This window comes from Orcinus orca, chromosome 7 (assembly GCF_937001465.1).
Source record: "Orcinus orca chromosome 7, mOrcOrc1.1, whole genome shotgun sequence".
In the NCBI taxonomy this organism is placed as follows: domain Eukaryota; kingdom Metazoa; phylum Chordata; class Mammalia; order Artiodactyla; family Delphinidae; genus Orcinus; species Orcinus orca.
This window is the reverse complement of record NC_064565.1, coordinates 39,059,865-39,078,734: the sequence shown is the minus strand read 5'-3', so window position 1 is coordinate 39,078,734 and position 18,870 is coordinate 39,059,865. Positions and strand designations below refer to the sequence as shown.

Sequence of the window (18,870 nt, the reverse complement as noted above, 5' to 3'; positions counted from 1 at the left end):
GGTTGGAATTAATATCCTCATTTTAGAAATGAAGAATTTAGGCTCAGAGAGGTTAAATAACGTACCCAAGGGTACACATAGCTATGTAGTCATGGAAACAGGATTTCAACTCAGGTCAAAAACCAACTCCCCTACCCCCTGGTTCTCCTCCTCCTTTCTGATCACTATTCCCATCTCCTTCATTATCTCTAGTAAATGTTCAAGTGCCCCAGCGTTCAATCCTTAGCCCACTATTCAAATTGGTAATATGTGACTGCAGTCAGTTTTACATAATCAAATACCACTTCTTCCCAGTTTCAGACTTGTACCTGTGGGATCACAGGTACCTCACACTGCACTCAACAGTTTTCTCCTGTGTTCCCCACTTCAGTTTCCACTACCCATGAAGTCACCCAAGCTAAAACCCTGAGAGTTGTCCTTGATTGCTTGCTCTCCTTCACATTCCAACCAAATCACCATGATGTTCTGTCAGTTTTACCTCCTAAATATATCTTGATCATATTCCTTCTCCTCCATTCTCATGGCTCCCCTCCTGGTTTGAGTCCTCATCCTCCCCTGTCCTCTGACAAGGCCTCCTAAATGGATGCCCTTGTCTCCAATACTGTTCTCCTAAAATTTATCCTCCATATAGCTATATCTAAAGTGAAAATCCAACCACCTGTGCCCTTCAGGCACTTCCAATAACATAAAGACCCACGAGGCCTTACTAGGCCCTTTATGGTCTGGCTCCTGATTATATCTTTGGCTTCATCTTTTACAGTTTCCTGTCCCCTAAATCCAACTGCTGATCTTATCTAAATGCTATCTCCCACCCCCACCGCATCATCCTCGTTTCTGTGTCTGGCTAATACCTATGCAGTGTGTAAGGTTTGGCTCAGCTATTACCTCCTCTAGGACGTCTTCCATTACCTGAGTTTAATGCCACTTCTCTGTGATCCCAAAATATACTATACATATTCCTGTCATTGCAACTTTAGCATCTTAATTATTTGTTTCTACATCTGCCTCCTTCACTAAACAGTGATGTCCAGGGACTATAGCACTGTGCCTGGTTGGCACAGATTTTTTGCTAAATTAATCTCCTTAAATTGGAGAATAAATAAATGATTAAATAAATAAATAAGTGATGGGTTCAACTATCATTTATCATTATGTAACCTTCAACTAATTATTTAAGCTATTTCGGTCTGAGTGTCCTCATCTATAAATGGGTTCAGTAATTCTGGCCCATCTTCTGATTGGGAGAATAGAAAAATGGATTTTAAATCATATATGCAAAATGTAGAGTATTCTACTAGGCATTTATAAGGCAAGTCAGTTTACTTAGACAACAGTCTGATAAACAAAACTGTTTTGCTTCATATTTTTGTCTTTTACCTCTCCAATCCATACTCTTAAGTTTATGGTTTCATGAGACTTCCTTTAGATAATGCCACTTAGGACTCGTATAAATTCACCAGAAATAGTAAACTGGCTTTGAGGAAAAATGCTTAAACTGCTGTTTGTTACTCATTACCTTTCAGAAATTGCTTAATAGCAAATTTATGGGGAAAATACAGCTCATTTCAAGGCAGTATATCTAAATATTTGGAGGAGTTATTTTATTTCTGTGTTATCAACAGTTTTGGATATATTGCACATAATCCAGCTAACTGGCATACCTCACCAAAGAAAAGATTTCAGGGATATTTTACATCAATAAACAAGTACTATCGGGCTTCCTTGGTGGTGCAGTGGTTAAGAATCTGCCTGCCAATGCAAGGGACACGGGTTTGAGCCCTAGCCCGGGAAGATCCCACATGCCGCAGAACAACTAAGCCCGTGTGCCATAACTACTGAGCCTGAGCTCTAGAGCCCGCAAGCCACAACTACTGAAGCCTGCGCGACTAGAGCCTGTGTTCTGCAACAAGAGAAGTCACGACAATGAGAAGCCTACCCCCGCTCACCGCAACTAGAGAAAGCCCGCGCACAGCAACGAAGACCCAACACAGCCAAAAATAAATAAATAAATTTATAAAAAATAAAAATAAAAAACAAGTACTATTGAATATTCTAAAGCAAACGGCCCACTGAAAATTTGTGACTTAGGTAGTTTGCAATTTCCCTCCTTTCATCCAGACCTTGTATGAATTTTATAGGCTTTATTCTACTGCTAAGCTCTGCATTGTGTCACTGCAGTCAGAATAGAGGGGAGGGGACTTGCCTCACTGTGTGCCTTATCTATAGTGAATCTGGCAATTCACTTGGCCCTCACCACAACCAGTGCCAACTTGCTACCTTCCAGAGGAGTCCCGAACATAGGAGCACAGGAGTTTACTCCTTGCAGCTGGCATCTTTTTGAGACATTCTAGTGAGGTGAAGAGAGTCTCCCCAAGATTTGTTGAGTTCTAAAATTTTAGCTCTGGCAAGAATTACTGAAGACACCACTAAGAGAATGAGTGCCCTTTAATAGATATTATTATCATTATATAAGTCTTTTATACAAGATACATTACTAATCATTATGTTTTCATACTTCTTAGATGTTGGATAATATGAAAATTATAGTAACTGAACAGGTGTATTGATTATATACATATTTAAAATAACTTTCCATGTACATTTACAGAAGCACATTTATAGTTCTCTACCTTAAAATGAAATAATAGTTATGATATATAAAACTACATTGCATTACAGTCAAATTGTGTTTCAAACATTATCTACTTGTCCATACTACATTTACTCAGACTATAAAGATCTAGAAAAAATTGAATAATAATAATGTCCCAAAGTTCAACTTGTTATTATAATTCCAAAGAAAGCCTATTGCCCCTGCCCCAAGAAAAAGTAATGATTTACCATCACTCTGACTAACAGTTAATCTGCCAAAGTTATTCACATGTGTACAACTAGGGGTGAGGGGCTTTTCCCCCTCCCAAAGTATTTGAATTACAAAGGGATATACTTTTGCTACACTTTCAGAGACTAATGGCTACATGTTGAGAATATTAATCATATTTTCTTTCCCATTAAATGGGAGGGATGGAGACGGAAGGAGTAAGGAAAGAGCTGATGAAGTGGGAAACCCCACACACAGTATAAATTGTTAAGAAAATATTTTCTGTGTAGCTAATTTATCTATAATGGTCCTCTTGGATGATAACTATTAAGCAGTACTTAGGCAAGAACCAAGATGGACAAAATCAGTGAGATTTCATTGTCCCTTTGAAGGAAAACCAGTAAATTATATCCTTGAAAAACAAAACAGAAAAAAAATAGTGCTTACTTTCTGTTCCTTTTCCGGGCTCGGCTGTAAGCTTCTAAACCTTCTGTTAGTGTCTTCAACTTCTCGGGCTCCACCTGAGTGAAGGCATGAAGACCAAACCACATTACCCAGACCTGCAATTGTTAACAGTGTGTTTATTTTCCTGCTGTACAAGCAGGTGCTGCACTGGGGGAAGGGAGGCTTAACCCTCATTGCCCTGTCAAATGCTCTGTCCTCACTCCAGCAGAGGTTGATTCTGCGGCTCCCAGGCTGCAACATCAGGGGAAATGAAAGACTGGCTTTCAAAAGTGTCAACATTTTCAAAATAATGTTTTAAGAACAAAACTTGGAATTTAAATAACCTTCATTTCACAAAATCATATAAGCAGGAGATCCTGGTTTGCTTTCTGCACTGCCTGATGCTCAGCAATTGCAAAGCTGTATTTCATTACGGATGAACAAAAGCGGTGGTTAGTGAAGGGGGTGGACTTTGGAGCCAGCAGATGGAAGTCTGAATCCCACCTCCTCACTTTCTAGCACGAATAAAACACTTAAATTTCCTGAGCCTCAGTTTCCTCCTCTTTAAAATGAGGACAATAATACCTACCTTCCTGCTAGCATCGCCGTGAGAATTAAAATGCAAGAAGTCACGCTGAACACTTAGCTAAGCAGAGAGCAGCTAGTGTTACTCAGTATACGTTAGGCTCTGCAGAGGCCAGAGAAGGAGTGGGGCACTAAGCTGCACGTCCTCCTTAATGATGTGGGAAGAGGGTGTTGCTACACCTGATGGGCGTGTCCTCTCCCCTGTCCTGCTTTCCCCCCGCCCCAGCCTAGGTTATGTGACATCTGCTATCTCATCGCAGTGTGTCACTAAATGGTGGCTGGGGGATTAGTGGGGAAGGGGAGGTGCAGCCTTTGCCACCTGCCCCTTATAAACTCTATCATGGTTCTTGAAGCCACTTCTCCTAAGAAAAGCAATTAATAAATAGGAAATGTTGTATGTGAATAAAAACACATTTAGAAAAACACTGCTATTTTTATTGATCTTGAACACAATCTAAGTAGAAACAGTACTGCCTTGCTGTGTAAATATAGCTTCACAGTCAGTCCCCCACCATCCCTTAACCCAGTTTTTCCCTCACCCCTACACTACTTTTGTATAAAAATTCAGAGGTTGCCAAAACGCCTAGTGGGTAAAAAAATTTACACTAATAAGCAAGGAAATGATTAACTTTTGTCTTTAAATCTTCCTGACTCATGAACACCATTCATAAATAATTTTTCTTTGACCCCTTCAAATCCAGTACACAGTAATGATTAACAAAGGGTCTCCATTATCAAGTCTGAAAACAAGCATTTCTAATTATTCAATGAGAAAAACAGTCAAATAATGGAAACATTTTCCTTTTCATGACTTCTGTATTTTGTCCCAAAGGATCCAAATGTTTTATATACACACGTTCATTGGGGATACCTAATGTATTGTGCCAGAACAAGAGAGAACTTTGTTCCAGTAACAATTCTACAGGAGTGATGAAGCGTCTTATTGGGATGACTGGAAAAGCTTAAGTAAGATGAATATATCCATGTGTTGTTTTCTAAAAAAAGGTACCTGGATACCTTTTCACATTTCACATTAGAAATGAGGTTCTATCGTGCATTCACTCACACAAAGAAAGTATGAAAGATATTTCACACCTTACATTTATGTAATTTATAGCTAATTCTGCTTATATTTAAATTATTTTCTTGGCAGCCAGGAGAAAGCTCTCCTGTAACATAAACTTCTATTAGACACAAACTGGTGTAGTGAGAGATCTCAGCAGGGATTGACGCAGGCAACAGAAAGCAGATTCACAGTGAAACAAAGCAACACATCACAATGAAAACTTACCCAATTGGTCTTAATTTTAAAAACTAAGTTAGGTTGAACTACTTTTAAAAAATCATCTATTTTTGTTTTTAATTAAGAAATAAGGGGCAGTAAAAGCATTTCTTGTGCAGTTATTATGTAGAAGTTACTCTTTTATTATTTAATGTGGTAATACTGCACACTAATATTGTTTTGTCACTTTACAGATGGGACTAAGTGAATTTAAGCAACATGGCCAGCACTGAAACTCAGACCTGACTCCAAAGCAGCCTCTCTCCACCACACCAACTCTAATATACATTGAAATATACATAATATATATAGGTATATATATAAATATATACACACACATATATACACATGTAGGTATATATGTATATACACAATACTCAAAAAATTAGGTCAAATTATTTTAAATCCAATTATAGTTTTATAGATATTTAGATGATACTTGCTCAAACTTATCTTCAAAAATTTTTTTATGCTTGGATAATTTTCTGGTGATTTTTTTGAACTAATTCTCTACCATGATTTCTTCATTTAAATATGCCTCTAAGGTTCTATGGTATCTCATAATAAATTACATTATTTATAAAGGATTCAATGACCTTGAAAGAGAAAGCAATGACGGTGCTTTCTGAAACTAAATATAAGTAAGACACACATCACTCTGTATTTCTGAGATGACAAGATCATACATATCCACAAGTAAATGTTTAGTTTATTTGGTTTCACAAGTTTAGTACTCTTTTGTATTATGAAATATAATACATGAAGTGGGTGTGTTTGTTCTGTGGAAATATTCATCTACTTCCACAATATTCAAGAAAGTCTTTAAAGATACCCGCCCCCTCCCCCACCAAAGGTATCAGGGAACAACAAAATAAATTCCATCTCTAGTCAAATAGAAATCATATTTAATGATTTAATGAATACTCCCTCATAAATTACTTAGCTAACTGGTAAATGAAGAAAGTACTGGGAATCAAATACATAAATATAACATTAAAAAGATTAAACACATACATATTTTAAAATAAAACACTGAAGGAGCAAGTAATTTAAGACACTATTTTAATCTGTAATTTCATAATCTTATATTCCTGTATATTCAAAAGGCAGAAGCTCCATAAGCTGATTCCTATCTTGGTGAGAAATTGGGGGAGAACTTTATAATGTATCTTTACCAATAATCTGCCAACATATTCTCATTCTAACAGTGATGATGCTAACAGTAATGGCTATCATGGTATAACTCTGCACATATGTCATTCTAGAATTAGAAAAAGATATCCAGAACTTATATGTATTTATAGTACATATATTACCTCATGTATCAATATACACATATGTTGAATACTAAATCCCTTCTTTCATTCATTCAGATTCTTTAGATATAATAATTCTTTGACATAAATAGTCCTGTAGTCTGTCTGTAGGGTTAGAAACATACCCATAGAGCCAGACATTATTATATGGTGGAAGTTTGAGTTTTCTGAACAAGTCTCAAGCTCTGGTTGCTTATTCTGTTCAAAAGGCACGTATTAAACATTTGGTAATTTAATTAAGTTTGACCTGGGGTCAGCACAGTAGCATGTAGTGTATCTCAGAAGTAAGTCTATGACAAAAGGAGACACAAACATTTCAGAGAGCCAAAGTGACCCTCTGAAAGCGAGGTATAGTATGTATTAGAAGAACCTGGACCAAAGATCCTAGATCACTTTTCAATAGAGCCAGTTAACTAGAGAAGATGTCAAAACTCCCTGCAGGTTTTAATCCCTGATAACAGGATTAAATCTCTTGGTGATTACTTTGTTGGTACTTAGTGCTGAGGCAAAGCTGTCACACAAAGGTCAAAGGATAGAGCAGAGCCACGTCACAGATTTCATAACAGAGATAAAACAGCTGACCTCAATCGCCCCTTTTCATTCTTCACTTCCCATCCCATTTCTACAGTGTCATCAGCTCCTGTTGTTGGGGGAATGGTATCATGCAAAGAGTACTAAGCTTAGAGTTAGGAGACCAGGGTTGGGGCCTGGTTTAACTGCTTGTGACTTGTGCCCTTAGGAATGCCACTTCCCTGAGCTCCAAATGGAAATAATTGTGCACATCTTTATGGAGAGGATCTAAAAAGATTATAAATAGGAAGGTGCTTTATAAACACCAAAGCAGCCTTTCCCAAAGTGCCACCGGTGGCATGTGAAATTGTTTTAGGTGGAACATGGACAGACCTTTAATCATTTTTAATAGTTATATATCCATATAAATTTATATTAGAAAAATATGAAAACATTATACCTGTGATTTCACATATATCTTAGAATAAGACTAGAAGTTATTTTTAAAGTGGCTTGAATAGTGCCTACATAATACGTGCCCAAAATATTTGTTGAATGAATATATAAATGAGTAAATGAATTTAAAGAAAAATTTTAACTAATAGTACAGGTACCATGTGACTTGAGCTGAAGTCTGGGAAATGCAGTTCTGAAGCAATAAGCAAATAGGAGGCATTTATTAGGTTTGTTGTTATCAAATATTTATTAAATAGTAACTATTTTAATAGTAACTATTTTAATCTGCAAGCTGAAAATGTCTTGCTAACTTAAGTGCAATATTTCAACAGTTTTGCAAGTATGGGAATTAATGATAAACAAATAATTTGGGGGTAAAAAGTTGACTCACCTGTGACAGAAAGGATGAATCTAATTTTCCAACAATAGCACTTAAGGAAAAATCCATAAAGTGAATCACAATTTTTTTCAAAGGGACTAAGCAAATCCACATTATTACAGTTTTAGTCAGTGGCATTATCTGAGGCTTTTTCTTGGTTTCCTTTCCTCTTCAGTTCAGATAGCAGCGTTTTTAAGTACTAGAGAACTATACTATAGGACTAGAGTAAATCTATTCTAAATATGACAATACATTTCATATAGGTCCATATGACATATAGAATTAAATGTTTTGAATAAACTTGTACTTCTAAGGATACACTGTTTAAAAGTCCATATAACAGAAGCATGTATTTGCCTCATACCTGAGATTTCATTTGCTACTAACCATATGACAACTGTATTAACAAGCTCAAGAACTCTGTGCTTGGTCTCAGTTATCTATGAATGGAGACAGTCCTCCTTTTCCTCTTTAATCTTTCTCAGAAAAAAAAAAAGTTCATGGTATTCCACAATTTACTAAAGTTTACCTAAGCTTTGTACTCAGTTTAGTCTTTTCCCTAATATTCATATTTTTGATGTTACCTAGTTTTTCATGTTTATTACCTTTCAAATTTTGATCAGGCACTGACTTTGTCTGCCTGGATTTTATCTTGCTTATTCCTTTGCAAAAACGATTTTGCTCCTTTCTCAAAAAGATTCTGTTGCTACAGAGCATTGATTGCCCCAGCCGCCCCACCAGCCAAAATGCAGCCAAAATATTGTGGATATTGACTGGGTATAGAGAAATAATTCATTTCCAGAAGTGGTTAAGAAAATACATAAGGCAAAGGGAATACACAAAGAACACTTTCAACAGAGAATGATAGTACCAAAGAATATAAATAGTTAACACTGATAATCAAGCCCAGAAAGAATGTTCTTCAAAGTAACAGTGTTTAAACCTCACAGGAGGGCATACCTCCCAAATTTAGTTCCCAGGCTCAATTTCTCAAGTTACACATCCCCAGAATGCCACTGTAAGCTATCTCTGGTATTGCTCCATAACATCAAAACGTGAGTGCATGTGATACTGAACTGACATACAGAAAGTGATTGTGTCAAAAAAAATTTGGCATGAGTTTTAATAATGATGAGTTCTTTCTGTTTTAAACAACCATTCAGAGAGCTACTTTAATCTCTACCTGTCAAATATAACCATGTGGAAAAAAGTCAAAGTGTGAGTCTAGAGAATGAGCACCCTACCCATTGCTTTTAAAAACGTCTTCATTTAACCAAGTGGTGTTGAACCAACATGTAGAACTTTTCTGGGTAATCAGGAGATGTCTCTACCTGTCCAACAACAACAAACATTTCACTGAAAGGGAACATTTTGGTGTCAATATAGAAATAAATTCTTTCCTAAATTTGGCTTGAGTCAGAACACACATCGAATGTAACAATGAAATATGAAGACCAATGGGACAGTGTGCAAAAAGAGTAAAAATAATCTACTCAGAAAAAAATAAGAATTTTAGTTTTTGATTATTACTTGATAGTCAATCCTTTTAGGCTAGTTAATGTAAGATCAAAGATGGTGGATGATAATTACAAAATATATCTTAGAAAAAAAGAGCATTTTTTCCTGTTTTAAAATAGTTATTGAAATAAATACATAAAGATAACCATTACCCCCCATAGTTGCACAGGCTTAAAATGTTTGTACATCATAGTGTATAGGTATAATGCCAGTGGAAGCCATTTTCCTTTCCAAGAATTCCTTAATACTGTGCCAAGATCTGGCAGTACATTTCTCCAGCCATGACTAAGCACTGAGGTCTTATTCTTGGCCACTAAATCTGAAACTATCAAGGGTTCATGGCTCAGATAGAAGCTTGTACCACTTCTTTAGAAAAAGTATAAATATCTTCTAGAATGTACTTCGTTACAAACTGATAGTCAAAGGAAAAAATGAATTAGTAAGGAGATACCACTTCCTGAATGGCATTATATAAGGCACATAACATCCTTCGGTGCTGTCACATAGCTTCAATATTGGGACAGCATTATATAGGGGTGATTCAGTGCAACTTTACACAGACTGTTAAAAATCTCTACTAATTATTGTTGAGTGTTTTGTGGGGTAGGAAGGTAGAGGAAGAAAGTCTGAGTTTATAGTGTTTAGAAACATTGAGGAGAGGGGGGCTTTCAAATTCACTCAACAAACTAAGTGCTTTAAAATGCTTCCAAGTAGAACTCCTGCTTAAAATGAACAGCTAATAGTAATTTATAATCAGATATGCCAATTTGTATGCAATGTCCTGAGGTTCGGAAAAAATAGTTATAAACTATTTCATTCATTAAATATGTTATTATTATCCTTTCACCCCCAGCCTGGTTAGTAAGTCCTTTTTACACAGATAATGCATAGGTAAACAATAATGAAGGTCAAATGACCACAATTCTATAATGGTGGAATCCAAATTCCTAAGGTTGTTTAATACAGTGCTTGCTTTGGCAGCACATATACATAAGGTTGTTTAATATAGACAACAGAGAGGAGGAGGCTAACTTTTACTGAGCCTCTTTTGTGTACCATGTATTTATGGTAATGCATTTAATTCTTAAACATCATCCTGAGTAGGAATTAATATTCCCACTTGAGCAGTGAGGAGATTTCACCTCTGGAGATTAATATACCTATTCAGGACCATTTAGATAACTGGCAGAGGTGAGTTTAAGCCCACACAAGAATGCCCGAAGCCCAGGCCTCTTTTTGCCACACCTGGCTTTCTCTCTAGTTCTCTGAGGACTGTGTTCACACAGTATTTGATATTTAGAAATCATACCTCCTAGAAAGGAATCTCAGAAATTCCAGGACATTTCTAATGCATTATTAGTAATTCTGCTACATTTAACACCCCATGGAAGATTAAAAATGTCTTTCTAAGCTGACCAAGTCATTTACTATCATGACAAACAGTTGGCTAAAGTATCAGGTTATGGACAACTTGGAGATCTCAGCGCCTGCTCCAATCACAGCCCTGACCTCTCAGTCCAGAGACCACTCATGCAACCTGAAAACATGAGAGGGGCCTGGCTTGATCTGAACTAGTAACCTGCAATCGTGTTCATTAATTATTATTATTTTTTCTACTTTGCCTGCTTCCAAAAAGGATTTGAAGTGACTTGCTGAGAACAAAGATTGTAACAGAAAACAAATAAGTTTGTGAGATGTGAGGGATGGGAGGAGGTAAGATAATAAATCTATTCTAAAACTTGAGTTAACACAGATTTTATCTGGTGGAATCTGACAGGATCTTGGATTAAGTTACATACTTGGGTGGACACAGAAATACTAGTATGAAAATCTGAGAGGCTAAGAAGATTTTAAATAATCATGTATAAGCAAACTGTTTAGCGAACCTTTTCTTCTGAGATACTACAGAGACACATACTGGGGGAAATGGTCCCACATTCCACATCAGCAAGACAGAATTAATAAGATTTTACTATAATAAACAAATAGTTTATGAAGTCAGTCTCTATCTTCCTCTCTTGACTTCATTAAAATGTCAGGCAGTATATGGAAGGAAACCTAATACATTGCTTACCTTTCTAAAAGCAGAAGTCTAGTTATAAACGTGGAAGACTTTATCCAATATTGTGAGGACTAAGGAGTTCAATGTAAATAAAATTTACATCATAATTGGTTCACAATTTTAAACCAATTTTACTGTAAAACATGTTTTATAGGAGATCTTTTCAAATAGATCATGCTTTGTCTTACACAGATATCAACCATAGTTTAATCCTTTCTAGGTAGACCAGGATCACCAAGACATGAGGCAGAGGACATCTGGCTTGAAGTCAGAGAGATCTGTGTTTGAAATTTCACCTTTCTTGGTATTATCAACTGAGAACAGGGTTTGGCTAGCTGGGCATCATTAAATAAGGTATGAGGAAGCCTTTCCTTTGTTTGGTGAACTATAGGGGGAAAAAGGGTTTGTGAAATAGCACTTTGTTTTTTTATGTGCAAAAGTGAGGTAGGTCCTGAAAAGACCAGAGGGTTTTTTTAAATGTTAAGTGCCCTAGAGCTTTTAAGGCTGTTATACCTTGATTTTTAATGACAGATAAATATTTCATGTGTTATCATTAGTATTTTATTATAAATTTTCAGTTTTTCACCTCTAAATGTTTGCTTTCAATTACTTTTTCGGATTTACCAGAAGTATTTTTAGTGTATCTTGATATCAAGATTTTGATATCAAAGTTTTGAGAATGCAAAATTACAATGTCAGCCAATGGGAGGGGGGATATTTGAATTTACAGAAACAACTTTATGCTCTCTATTAGGAATCTACCTATTGTCTATAATAAAGAAGAAGAATCTGGATTTTTGAACCACTTTTATAGTGACTGAAAATCAGTTGAGTATTTAAATAGAGTAAAATAAATGTTTCTTGGACTCTTAGATAATGATTTTTTTTTTAAGTGCATCTCCTTAAACATCAGTGAGGAACTCAAATCTCAGGAATTTGCTAACACAGACTAAGCAGAAGATTAGGACCACTGTTTAATGTGAAATGTGTTGAAAGTACATGCCTTTATTCTCCTGAGGACATAAAAAGATATTTAGACAAGTCATTTAGGACAGGAAGAATGTTTCCAGGAAAGTGAGGCCATAATCTTTTCCTTAGTTAAGCTTTTTTTGGTAAAATGGCACGTAAAAAAGACTTGGTTTCATTTGCACAGAGATTATAAAACAGTTTAATGTCTACATCTTGTATGTGTAGCAGGTCCGTTTATATCATAAAAGCCCAGTTTTGCTGTTTCTAATTATATTTTGAATAAACTGTCAAAAATATTTAGGTTTATCAACCTAAAGAATGATTGTCTGGTCTCAGAGAGATTAGAGAATAAAATGTTTTGTGAATAGGAGTATGGAATTCATTTTCTTATCAAAGGTAGAAACATTATGCCCAGAGTGTATCTTGACAAGTATATATTAGGCATTATAAGCAACGGGTTAAAGGACCTCCTGGTCATTTGGAGAAAGACAATCCTTTTATTGTGCTGGCAAGAATGCTTTTGGTTTCCTTTGCCATGAAACCTAAATGCCAGTGGAGGTTTGAGCAGAGTTGAAAGAGCTTTATACAATATACTCTTTAAGAGAATAATATATACCTGTAAGAGGAATTTTTATTTCCTAAGGAGACGAAAAATTACATGTTTCTTCATCATATGTGGGGAATGTACATTATTATCTCCTCCTGCTCGGATATAAATTTTTCTATCTACTTTAAACATTCTGCATATTTCTTGCCTAGTGAGTCAATTTTACCAATTGTGAGGGGGGAAAAGAAGCTCAGAAGACCCCTACTAATTTCTTCTAAATTGAATGGTAGTTTCATGGAGAAGTTTTCATTGAATTTATGTGATCAGATTGTGTTAAGTAGAACCAGACTATGGGGTTAAACATTTCCATATGTTATAAAGACCCAGAACGTTTCCTGAAAGGAGACTCCATTCTGAACTCAGATGTTACCTGCTGCTTCCAGAAATGGCTGCAACTCCACCCCAATTTTACCCTCTTGCCAGCTCTATGTGTCACTGTCAGCATACGGGAGAGACGCAGTCCCCTGGCATTTCCTGCTGCCTGGGAGGACCCCTACCTCTGCCTCACTGCTGGTTTCCAGCAACCACCATATTTTTTTTTTCTCCCATCATTGCCACTTGCCTTCATTCTCTGTGTATGAATGAAGAATTAGGTACATGCAAGGAAGGAAGGCAAAGTTAACAAAATTCTGGAAATCTGGTTCTTGGGTTAGAGCCACCCTGAGCCCTAGTGGGATCTACAAATGCTTCACAACTCACCCCTTGACGATACGACATTTTGGTGACTACAACCATCCCCTCTTCATTTTATGCTCCAGAAGTTTGTGAGACCTCAATGAGTCATGAAGAATCCAAAGTGGTGATAACAAAAAATAATAATTGATATCTGAACAAAGGTTAGTATTTGACAATGGATAAAGATTGGTATACCTTCCCTTCCTCGGGGCTTTGTTGACAAGAACTGTGAACGTCGTCTTCTCTTACTAATTTTCCAGGCCAGGAAGTCAGTCCTTTGATTTGGCCCCAGACCAAGTCGCCAACGTTGAACGTCCTTGGCCTATAATGTATCAATTCATTTGAAGAGGGGGAGTCTGGATTCCTTAGGTCATCTTCACTACTAATGCTTTTAGCGTCTGAAGGGCTAGGTACACACCCGTTAATGCTTTTGGCATTAAAGTCTCCATTGTAATGGATGTAGTCTTTGACCAGAGAACTTTCCAAACTATTTGAGGAGCTCGGAGATTGCTCCTCTAGGACCAGGTCTTGCTTTGTGGTGCTCAGCAGCTCTCCAAAGCCCCGACTCTGTCGAGGTCTGTTCCCATTGATGTGTGTACATCTTTCCACAGTGTTCTCTAGTCTCTCCTTAAAACTCATCATAGTTCTTTTGTAGTTATTATACCTGAAATTTTCCTCCAGAATTTTATCCCCTTGACAGTTTCTTGATGGTAACAGTATTGGGTGCTGTTCCCCAGGCAGAAATGGCAGTGTAGAGACATTGTTGAGTCTTTCATGACAAGGACTATTGTGGATATGGTCTGGATGATCTAAAAATTCCTCACACTTCCACCTGTTTCGCTCCCCTCCAGGGCTTTGCTCCCCATCCCACTGTTTTTTAGATGTGTGGCAACTTGCCGACTTGAAATATTCAAACCCATCTCCTTCGTTTGAGTTTTTCCCATGGTCCAGATTGCTGGGCAGCCGAGCCCCTCTTACACTTCTCAGCCTACCATCATGATCAACACTGCCCATGTTTCGTCCATGAATGACCGCACTGACAGCACTGGGGAGACTTAATGGGTCACCAATTGAAGCAGTGAAGGCACTCATGGCACTCAGAGCTGGAATGGGGCTGATCTGAGTTGTACTGTTGACTGCAGTGGTGATGACAACCTGCATTCCTTTGCTGGCTGCATCAACAACTGCTTTGTAAATAGCATCTATGGAAGCATCACCTTGGCCACCCACAATGAGGCCATCCTTCACCTGTTGACCAAGAGATGGGTCAATCCGCGATTGCAACTCACAAGATGTATCTTGGAAAGGTGGAAGTGTAGTGTTTGGATTTTCGGGAAGTGCTGTGAGCCCCGGCTGAGTGCTTATTCTTTTGTTTAGGAGAGCTGCATCTTCCTGCATTCTCACCTTAAAGAAACAGACAGGAAGCAGTGAGAGAGAGAGAAAAAAATATTCAAGTCCTTAAAGAGAAAGACCATAATTTTAAGATTTACCAGAAGACAAACAAATATAACAAGGAAGGCAATATAAAGAAAGAACAAGACTCAAAAATGAAATTAAAAGTCACTCTGTATAGAAAGCCTTATGTCTTGATTATATTTGGGTACTGTTTCTTTGATTAAAACATGTAACAGGTTTTTTTAAAAAATCATCATTACTAAACACTCTCTAGGAAAACTAAAGTTGAGGTGGTTGGATACAAAATGTTTCCAGGTGGGCTTCCCTGGTGGTGCAGTGGTTGAGAGTCCGCCTGCCGAAGCAGGGTACATGGGTTCGTGCCCCGGTCCAGGAGAATCCCACATGCCGTGGAGAGGCTGGGCCCGTGAGCCGTGGCCGCTGGGCCTGCGAGTCCGGAGCCTGTGCTCCGCAACAGGAGAGGCCCGCGTACCTCAAAAAAAAAAAAAACAAAACCAAAATGTTTCCAGGTGATGACTCCATGTTTTCAGTGTCATTACAGGTTTTGCAACTTGGAATTCAAAGAGAGAAACAAATCTGTCACCAGCACTGCTCAAATTAAAAAGGAAAGCAGATTTAAAAATGATTTCTAACTCACTGATATTTCTACTGATCTAAATGAAATATAAGATAAAACAAAATACATATACCCCTTTCTTAACAATAAACTATTTCTGATATGACAGTAAATTTTTGAAGTCTTTAAATAGGGTAGTAATGCCTACTCTTGAACCTTACCAGGCCACTGCCTGAGGGACACCCCCATGCTGCCAACAGTGACAATGGCTCGCTCCAGAGGTGATGCTTAATTGGGAAGTGGTGAAGGGAGGGAATGCCTGCCAGGGAAGAATATCAATACTCAGGACAGGAATGATGAGTGCAGTTTGAAAAAGTCCACAGGTTATTCTAATTTCACCAACCTCAGCTAAGAATTGCTGCTATAGACCCTTGATACTTTGGATTTTTCCCCCACAGTGATCACTCCCTTCCTGTCTTTATATCCTTTCCTATTAAACCAGAACCTGGGATCTATCAGCACATAACTACTCTCATGCCATTCTCCCCTTGTCTACACCTATCAGATAAAATCCCAATCTTGGATCAATTTAACTCCCTACCTTATATATCTATATGTACAGTGAGGATGCTGAGTATCTATCCACAGGAACTTATGGCTTCCAACCACAGCTGGGGGCTTACGTTCCCATCAATCCTATGATTCTCTGGTTAGGCATCACTCCCTCTCACAACTATTCAGGTATTTATCCACTTCCTCAAGCCAGCTGCTGTACCATATCCCACAGTATTCTTAGGAAATGACCTTACTTAGAGATAATGAAGTTCACAGGTTAAGAATTCTCATAATTCTTATACTCTGCTATTCCCTGCCTTCTGGCAGCACACACTTCTCTGCAGTATATGTGTCCCTGATCCTGTCCTGCTTCCCAGTGTAAGAGGAGCCCCTTCTACTCTCTGAGAGTCGTCCTCCATTCATGTTGTGGATCCCAAGCCTCTCCTCAGGGATCTTGCCTTATCTGTTACCCCTTTTCTTCTTTATGTTCAATCTCTTCCACTTTTTTTGGTCTCTTTCCTTTAGCATTCACCTACGTGCGTGGCTTCCATATTTTACAAGTTTGCATTCAACCTACACCCGCCTTGGGGCACTACCTTGTTTCTCGTATGTTCTTCATAGTTAAGTTTTTGAAAGTTTTTGAAAGAGTAATCCATACTCTTTCTTTTCTCATCCTTACATTCATTGCAGTCTGGTTCCTGCTCCCACAACTCCACCAAAACTGCATTCCACCAAGTCACTGGTGATGCTCTTACTGCTAAATCTAATGGAGTCCCTTCAGGCTTTATCTACCTATTTACTCAGGGACATGGTTGAGCACGTCCTCTTTCCTTCTAAATTCTTTTATTATATAAGACATATATGAACATTTTCTCATTGTCAGAAAAGAGAAAAGCTTTCATCACTTCCCCACCCAAATCTGTACTTCTGCATGCCACTCTGATGCCATTTCCTTCTCAGAAGTAATCAATGTTCTAGTGCATCCTTGCAGACTTGTTTTTAATACCTTAAGGTGTGTAGGTGTATATCTAGTCTCCCTTCTTTCTTCCATTCCTTCCTTTCTTCCTGCCTTCTTTCTTTCTTTCACATAAATGGTATTGTATTTTAGTATTGTTCTATAATACTACAGTATTGGAGCTCTGTAATCTTGTGGATCTTCTATATCAGATTATATAAATCTACCTAATCTTGTAAACTACTAGATAGATGGATATAGCATAACATATTTTACTATTTCCCTCCTGATGGTTGCTTAAGTGGTTTCTAATTTTTGATGCCATAAATCAAGTTGTAATGAACATTCTAGACTGTGCCCTTTTGTTCACATTTGAAGATTTCTCTAAAATAGATACATAAAAGTTGAACTTCTGGGTCAAAGGAGGTGTGTGTATATATGTATATGTATACATATTTTATATGTATATAAATATATGTATATATATGTACATATTTTATATATACATATTTTATATACATAAATATATATATATTTTATATATATATATATTTTTACCCTCCAAAAGGACTATATCAGCATACAATCAGACAAACATATATCTGAAAGAATCCATTTTCCCATGCCTCTGTCAGCAAGGGATATCATCAATCTGATGAACATAGTAATGTTGTAATTTATATAACTCTGATTATTCTTTTCATGTTTATTACTAATTATTATTTAATTTTCTCTGAATTGTCTGTTCATTTCTATTGCTCATTTTTCAAATCAATTATCTTTTTTCTTCCTAATTTGTAGGGGCTTTAAAAATATTATGAATGGGAATTATTTGCTATTATTATGCAAGTATTTTCTGCCAGGTTGCCACCTGTCTTGAACTTTGTTTAGAATACCTTTGGTCATACAGATTTTAAAGTTTTATGTATTCAATTCTGTTACCTCTTTTCTTTTTGACTTCTTGGTTTTGTGTCTTGCTGAAAGAGGCTTCTCTACCCCAAGATTATTTTAAAATCTTCTATATTTTTTTCATGTATTTATTTAGTGTTACTCTTTCCATCCAGCTCCTTAATCTACCATGAATTTATTCAGTTTGTAGAACTAAAAGAAGACCATGTGGCTGAAGCCAGGGAGAGAGTGGTGAGAGCTGGGGCTGGAGAGTGAGGCAGGGTAAGCATGTTAAGGATGTGGATTTTAATCATGGGAGTGATGGGAAACCACAAAAGGGTTTAACAGGGTAACATGATCAGTTTTTACTAACAGCTCCAAAAGGACCAGTGATATGCTTCAGACAAAATAAAATGCTTCACACAAAAAACTGGAATGTTTAACAATATTCATTATTGAGAAATAATAGTAAGTAAAGGTGAAAAGGTACATAACTACCTTCTTTCGTCTCTTCCCCCCCAATTAAGTAAAACAAATAGTAAATATTGTTTTCTACTAAAGTAACCCAGGGAAGGAGAGTACCTGAAAGTTCTGAAACAGACAAGCCATGGGGTTATTGTTAGCTGGGCAAGGAATTGTGGACTGTCCTTGAAAAGCCTGGAGATTCTGGTACCCCTGAAGAATCTGCTGCTGTTGCTGAGTTGGAGGAAACATCTGATTGTTGTTTAACAGTGACTGTAGATGAGTCAGTTGATGGTTATTCAAAGTACTGTTTATTGAGGACATGTCACCTATAGTTTGAAAAACATAAAATATAAGTCAATGTGATTCTTTGGAGGTCCTATGCCTATCTTTGTTGAGGATTCCTAAAACAAAAAC

General features: G+C 37.1%; 1 protein-coding gene across 7 annotated transcripts in view; it reads right to left on the bottom strand.

Annotated features, from left to right (window-relative positions):
* MBD5 (methyl-CpG binding domain protein 5) overlaps window positions 1–18,870 on the bottom strand; it is a 402,382-nt gene that overhangs the window by 9,195 nt on the left and 374,317 nt on the right. For all 7 annotated transcript variants that reach the window (XM_049712485.1, XM_033425310.2, XM_033425309.2 and 4 more), the window contains 3 exons: window positions 18,574–18,782; window positions 13,820–15,028; window positions 3,269–3,342 (listed from right to left, as the gene is read on the bottom strand). In XM_049712485.1, the coding sequence (XP_049568442.1) occupies window positions 3,269–3,342; window positions 13,820–15,028; window positions 18,574–18,782 (1,492 nt within the window). The remainder of the gene's footprint in view (window positions 1–3,268; window positions 3,343–13,819; window positions 15,029–18,573; window positions 18,783–18,870) is intronic.